Genomic DNA, 7,653 nt, shown 5'->3' with positions numbered 1-7,653 from the left:
GAACTCGTTGGTGAGGGAGGGATAGCCAGCACTGCTCTCTACTGGGTGTAGTCAGAACAGCCCCTACAATGTCCTTACCCAGCTGGGAAACCATGGCAGAGGAGACTCCAAGACAAAGGCAGAAAAGATTTGTTTATTGGCAGCAAACAGAAACATCTATGCCCAAACCACCAAGGGAAGCTCAGCTCCAACTGAGCAAATAAATACAGGCTAATAACCAGGGTGAATCCTGTTTCTCCCTTTCCCCAAACAAGTCCCGCCAAGCTTTGGAGAGATTTCAGAGAGTACATGGCTGTGGTGTTTGCCTCTCAAAGGCCACACAGCACATTATTCTGACCAGGCAGGGGACAAGCCCACAAAACCTGAGTTTGGAGGAGTTCCCCCCGGTGATCCCTGGTGATGAAGGGATTTGCGTTATTCACCCTGTTAGAGCTGGCAGTTCTGCAGGTGGATGGTGTACGGTTATACACATACCTTTTGGTTGCAGAAACCATGGAGTAAAATTTTCCCACCTCCACCTCCCTGATCATCCACCAAGGTCTTCCCTTGAGCTGAAGGAATGCCAGGTCTGCCATTTCTCAAGAGGTTATCTCAGGAAGTCATTCCCCATCCTCCTCTCCTCCATCCTACACCTGGCAGTAGCTCTCCAGCTTTTCCTCAGAAGGGAGTCTATGGGCCATGCAAAAACACCCTGAAGCCACTCCACAGGACCATTACAACTGTTTATCAGATGAGCTATGGGCATCTATTTGGCTTAATTCAGCGTAACAGTAGAAAACTTAACCCTCAGCAGATAAAAAGAGCGCAGCGATACTTAGGGGCAGGTTTGAACTTTGATATTCATGTGCTCAACTCCATCCTGCACCAGTGGAGTCCACTAAACACAAAAATACAGTGTCATGCATGACATCCCTCCATGGCATTTGACTTTAGGGAACCAGTTCAAGTCATGCTCACCCAGACTTTTGTGGCAAGTACCTTTTCACTAGGTACTTGACTTTTGTTGTGGTAGAAGCTAGTACAATTTTTAATCACACCACTTTCACTTCTGCTCTTTGCTAGTTTTCCTTCCAATTCCTTTTCCCAGGTCAGATGAGACCAGAGAACCTCAGCTTTCATTTTTTAGGTTTTGTTTGTCCACTGCTCACAGAGAGCTGTTCAGGAGCATCTAGCTTGGGTTGAAGGGCAAGGAAGGTCAAATAAAAGCAATTCAACATTTTTTCCCAGTCATTTTAGTTCATGCAATGTATTTAAGAGTTCTTAGGCAATATTATATCTCTGTAGTCAGGGACAGTGGTGCACACCTAAGGGGAGATCACACCCCATTCTTTTGATTTAATAACCTGCCTCCCACAGCATTTTGTTTTGTGGTGGTGTTTTTCATTTGCATTTGTTGGGTTTTTGTTTTGCTTTTTCATTTGTTTGGCTTTGGTTTTGTGGGGGGAGGTGTATTTTGGTTCTGTTTTTGCGTAAAAATACCACTTCTGGAAGAATGTCCAGCCAACAGAAACCCAGGTTAGCACCTCCCATGACAGTAGGTGCAGCAGTCAACTGTTATACGCCCACGATACTAGCCACGTTCAAAAGTGGTTTTAAAGTGCTAATAAAATACTTGCAATAAAGTATCACTCCGATGTGTTAAACCTGCTCTCCAAGGAATTGAAGTCAATGCAGCCATTAACCAGGTTAATGGAAGCCTGCTCCCTAATTTCATTTTACTGACTCCATCAAATCTGACAGGGAGGCTTCTTACTGATCATGGTGTGATTCAACTTCTTGCACTGTGAAAAAGGGCTAAATCCTTGTCCTGCAGGAATGGGGCTGCCAGACTCCAGAGGGGAGAAGAACAGCCCTGAACAAAGGAGGCACCAGCCAGAAGCAGCAGCAAACAATGGGAAAAGGTAACACATTGCAGCGGATGCCTCACACTTGGGAAGCCTTGAGCTCCCTGTGTGCAGGGCACGTTTGGAGGCTGAGCAGCTGGCTTTGTCCCTCAAGATAAAAACATCCTGTCTCAATCAACTCAAGGTAAAAACACCCCATCTCAATGTCTGAACACATGGGAGCCCAGTAGCCAGTAAGGGCTGGTAGGAAAGAACCATGGAGGTTAAAAAGGTTGCAATAGCTCGTGAAAAAACAAGGCTACCGAAGGCAGTCTATTTAGGCAGACCTTGTGGAAAATTGCTTCATATGTGAGCTTCATACATGGTGCTCACAACTCCTCCGCACAAGAGCCAGGTTTCTTTCCTTTCTTCTCTCCTCCTTTCTTTGCCAGCACTTTTTTACACCTTAATGTGCAACACAAAAGGCCTGAGTGCATTTGCTCTTGACTTCAGACAGGTCTCTAAATGTAGGTGGGAAAGCTTTGCTGGCATAGACCAGGAGGAGTGCAATTACCTGAATTACAGCTCTTCTGCCAGCAAGTAAACCAGGGATTAGGCAAGAAGCCTGCTGTAAATCTACCCTAATCACTCTGGTGGATGGGAAAGACTGGTCAGCCCTTGATGTACTCTGGGGAAGATGCCAGAAGATGCAGTCAGACCATGAGTCTGCTTTGAAGGAGGAGACCCAGAGATACTGACAGATGACTAAGTTTTGGGCACACAGAGTGTACCACTCTTCATAGGGAGAAGGCAGGGAGCAGGAGCAGCATGCAGAGATTTTTATCTCCACAACTCACACGGCAGCATAGCCTCCATCAGAAAAAAAGACAATGCAAGGAGCACTATCCTTTATGCTTTTCCTCAAAGCATCTCTCAAACAACCAGGCTGGTCATCATGCTCAATTTGCAAAGCAAGGAGAAACCTCAGACCCCACAGCCCAGTTTTTTGTCCAGCACAGCTGCAGGCAGCCTGTACAGAAGTAGCCCTGCAGGAAGGGTAGCAGCAGATGGTCTGTTATGTTACAGCTCTTTGTGCACCACCCACTGAACCAGAGCCAAGGCAGGGCTGCAGGGCTGGAGAGATGAGAGATTCTAAGCAAAACTGTGCCCCACATACATCATATGCTACAAAAAAACATTGCACAAAGCTGGAGACATGAGCCTCCCTCAGCTCAAGAAACCTGAGCAACCTTCAGCAGAGGAGTTGGGCATTAGGGAGGAAATTCACTGGTTTAGGTTGTTCACCCATGCACAGGAGGAAAAACACTTGTTCTGATGTTCCCTATTATTGTTCAGATCAAGAGGTTTCAGCTGTTAGAAAGATCAGTGCGTCTGGTGGGGGTTCGGTCACAAGGTTGGGCACTACTGGGGGAAAGCTGCCTTCCCACCAAGGGAAAGTCTTGGTGCCCAAACTGTCCTGTTTGGAAGAAGAATTGTCCTGCTCCTAGAGAGAGACAGCAAGGGACAATTTTGGACAGCTAGGGAAGAGCTTCAGCTTCTTCTGGGGGAAGGGTTGAGGGAAAGCAGCAGTGCTGCCACTTCCCATGTGCCCATATCCAGCAGCACAGGACCCACCAGGTCCTTCCTTTGCAAGGAAGAATCAGCACTCAACATGCTTACAAGGATACCAACTCCCTTTTACAGCCTAGCAAAGCATGAACCAAGAAAAGAACTTAAAAAAAAAATTTAAATTACATTTTCCAAATGTGACAAGCTGGCTTTAAGCAAACCGCCCCAAATCAAGCAGCAACTGTGGGAACTACTGTGCTACCCCAGACAGTTATGGGATGAGAAGCAACTTTAAGTTGCCGGCACCTAAGTGGGGCTCCCCTTGCTGTGGTCATCTCACGAGGTGAAGCTCCCCTTGCTTTAGTCATCCAAACCACTTTGCCGTTTCTGTTTCCGTGGTCTAGAGAGCCATCATACCCCAAAAAGCTACCACCTAGCCACAAAGCCAAGGCAGCACCAATTGAAAAGCAATTAGGAGTTGTTTTGTTCTCTCTTTGTGCCTCTACAGCAGTGATTCACAGCGAGTCCCACTAGGAAATCAGTCATAATCAGCACATTACTTCTCCTGCAAATGCAAAAGACAAACAGAGCCAGCTTTGCTATTTACAGCCAGCAGAGCAAGGCAAACAGACCGAACCTTAAGAGCGGCACGGAGACCCACCATGGAAATCTGGCTTTAGTGGGTTGCTACAGTAATAACACAAACAGCAAGGGACTGGGAAAATGCCTTTGGCGTTTGTAGTGCTTAATGATTGCCAGCAAGCGGTGCTTCCAACACAGGTATAAAGCTCAAGCTTAAAGTGCTACTCAGAAAGTGAATTTTGAAGAGGGGAAATGCCAATTTAAGTATCAAAGGAGATGTATGTAGAATCAGCATTACTATTTTTGCAACAATAGAGACACCACCCACAAATTAAATAAAAGTTATGCAAGGTGCTCTGCACAGCAAAAGTGGCTTGCAAGTAGACAGCAACTCGCCTTGGCATTCTTCAGGGCTTGGCTGCCTTAGCTGGATTATTTTTCTTATCTTAAAAAAAAAAGAGGCACTATTCTAACAGTCTTTTCCAACTCAAACCACTCGATGATTCTACCTTCACCATCTCTTTAAAAAAATGAGAAAAATAAAATCAAGGGCTAGGTTCATTCTTACAGGCAGCAAGACTATGTAGGGATCTTCAATCTAGGTTTTGTCTAGAGGAGTTTAAAAGAGCTGCAGTCATTATGCAAGTGAAAGAGAGGGGGGAAGAAGCTGAAGCAGTGCCAATATCCACAGTGGGACAAGTTTTACATTACACAGTGAAATTTAAAGTAAGCTGCAAACATTAAACCATCTCCCTCCCTTGGGGCTCAGGAAGTTGATTTCAGTGTGAACAACATACAACCTTAAATCCATCCCTGATAATATTCTGTTCAAACATATTTGTGTTTAGTCAACTCCATCTACCATGAAGAAAATTTTCATGGATTCAGTTCTTTCTTCAGGCATTTTACTGTGAAGCCCCAAACAGATATTTAGTGGGGTACAATGCATCTAAATGCACATACACAGCTCAACCTGCTGGCAGGGTGGGCAGCAGGGACTTTGGCAAGGTACAAAATGACAATTTCTGTCATAGGAGAAAATCCAATTCAAACAATTATCCAGGCCAGTTGAAAGGGGAAGGACTTCACCTTCATGACTCTTTCTGTTTCATGTAGGTGATATAATAAAAAGATGAAAAGGAATCAGGGTTGCAATAAAGAAAAAACTGCAAGTTTCCCTTCACAGGAATAGACTGAGACAGCACGAAGTTAGAAAGGGATTTACTGGCTTGGATATTGCAAGCTTACAGTCCTGGAACCCATTTTCCTCTGGTGTCGCCTGTTTTGGACTTCTGACTGTGCAAGAGCATTCACTGAGTTTGGGACTTTCCCTTTTCTCCCACATGGTCACAGAAAGCCCACAGCACTCTGTTCACTGCAGAGCTGCTGCAGGAGATCCTAAGCAGTTAACAAGTCCTACAAGATGGAGTTATGGAGTTGAGTGTGCCTCTAAAGCCAGTTCAGGAACTCCTGAACACAGTGAAGGCTCAGCCTGTAAACTTAGGCACACACACACTGAAACAGAGCAGGTTTGATGCTCCTGAGGACAAGGTATGTGCTGCCCACTTCTGCCAATGCAGTGTCTAGCATGGCTGGTGGGTGCCCATTGCCACTGCCATTTTGGAGGCTGCTTATGATTTTGGACCAAACCCATATTCAAGCTCTAAGATCCCAATTCCTCTCTGCCTGGAGAGGCAAGGTGTAAGGAAATGTAGTCACTGTTGTGCCAACTGTTACAGTCAGAGGATGGACTCATGGGGTTTGGATCATGAGCCCTTCTGAAAGCTCATATCCAAATGGCTAAAGGCTTGTCTTGTTTCTCAGCAATATTAGCTTTGCTGTCAGGGGGCATTAGTCCACTACAAGACTTACCTTGTTTCAATCCTGAGACTAACAGCAGCAACATCAGTGATTAATAGACAGCAATCTTCTAACTGTTAATCACTTTCCTATCACCTTCTACCCACCTTAATTCCAAACAACCCTTCCTGGAAAAATCAACAGGACCTGTTTGCAAATCACTAAAGCTGGGTCGCTCTGACAATAAAGCTGCACCATACAAAGCTGCTTTCTTTTAAGAGTGGTAACATTTTACATGGTCTTAGCAGTGTCCCCTAAGCTGCCATAGATTCCAAAATCCTCTCTTCGTCATAAAAAAAGAAAATCTTATTTATGAAAGCATATAATTGTGCCAGTCTTTTTGTGTTGTTGCCCAGGTGCTTCATCAAGCCTTCCTCTGCCTTCAACTCTTCCAGCCCTTAGAGTTCTCTCCAGGCAGTTCAGCTACCAGTTACAAAGAGGTGTAAACCCACACTCACTCCACTGAAACCTTCAGGATTGCTCTGGATTTACATCACCTCAGAGGAACCTGTACCTGCAGATGTTCACTGTGCGAACTTCAACTCATTTCTGCCTCAGTATATATGCATCAAACCTGTGGCCAGCTGGGCAGTCCTGCATTTTCAGATGCAGGTGCTCTTAGCCAGATATCCCTATCACCATTTTTCTACACCAGTATTTACTCCACACAGCTCATACACAACTTACCTAGCTGTTCATATACACCTCTAACTTTAAAGCAAATTGCAGCCGCTCAAAACTTTTGCAACCTCAGGCATTAGACACGCTCTGATCCTGTTTTATCCCTTATATTCCACCAAACTGAGCACTAGAACAGGCAGAAGAGTTTTATCTCCATTGGCCACTGCAAGGCACACTGGCTGATAGCAAGCACCAGGTCCCAGCAGGAGCTGCCATGGTATCGTGCAGCCCCACTGACAAGCCTCTGGGGAATCAGCGGCTGACAGCAAAAGGACACTGCAACAGCTTAAATTCTGGCTACTTCTTCATGATGGGCAAAGCTAAGTGAAAAGAAAAAAAAAATGCCTTTCACTTCCTCGGGTGATAACACTTGCAGTATTTCAGAGCCAAGAAAATATCCTAAGGCGGACAGAAAGGAAGTTTTGCATGATCTCTAGCAAAACACTTGCTGCTTACACAGAGCTGTTTTGCTCCCTGCACTTCACAGATACACAGAAGCTTCCACACACCCAACAAGCTCTTCAGAGCCCACATTTTTGCAAGAAACCCCAACGTCCACCCTTAAGCAATATGCATTAATTTTTTCCCTGCGCACAGGGACTGTCCTCCAGACCCCTTGCAGCAGGTTGCACCAGAGGTGGGCTCATTCCCGACGCAAACCCTGGCAGCAATGCAGCCCCTTCACCAGGACAGCTTCCCCCAATCCCACAGGTTAGAGATCACCCCACACTACAGCCCCCACTCACCACCAGGATCAGCGTCCCCAAGCACTCAGCCAGTGCTTGCCGCACTAATTTGTTTCTGATCCTCAGGTGCTCCTCAATGGTAGCAAGAACGTCCTTTTGCCTCCCCATCGCAGTAGAGGTGCTTCTCAAGTGGTGTCAAGGGAACAGCAGCAGCTGACAAAGCCTCAGCAAAGTTTCTTCTCCAGCACAGCTGCCTTTGCTTATAAATAAGTTCCCTGACACACCTCCTGGGTAACCACACCCCTTCCACTCGCTCTTCAAACCCAACTTTTTTTTCCTGCTTTTCAGCACGAGACAGCGCGGGTGGTTTTTTTCACTTTCCTTATTGCTTGCATAGGTGAGCAAAATATTCAGGAGCTTCATAAGAAGAAGGAATTAAATGTGTCCTGCTG

The 7,653-nt window shown here is 45.8% G+C and overlaps 1 protein-coding gene across 1 annotated transcript in view; it reads right to left on the bottom strand.

Annotated features, from left to right (window-relative positions):
- AQP3 (aquaporin 3 (Gill blood group)) overlaps window positions 1-7,463 on the bottom strand; it is a 14,223-nt gene extending 6,760 nt beyond the window's left edge. Inside the window, exon 1 of the mRNA XM_005424983.2 lies at window positions 7,262-7,463. Within this exon, the coding sequence (XP_005425040.1) occupies window positions 7,262-7,369 (108 nt within the window). The 5' untranslated portion in view covers window positions 7,370-7,463. The remainder of the gene's footprint in view (window positions 1-7,261) is intronic.
- Window positions 7,464-7,653: the final 190 nt, after the last annotated feature.

Source organism: Geospiza fortis, unplaced genomic scaffold (assembly GCF_000277835.1).
Source record: "Geospiza fortis unplaced genomic scaffold, GeoFor_1.0 scaffold49, whole genome shotgun sequence".
Lineage (NCBI taxonomy): Eukaryota > Metazoa > Chordata > Aves > Passeriformes > Thraupidae > Geospiza > Geospiza fortis.
The sequence above is the reverse complement of the archived record's forward strand: the minus strand, read 5'-3'. Positions and strand labels throughout refer to the sequence as shown.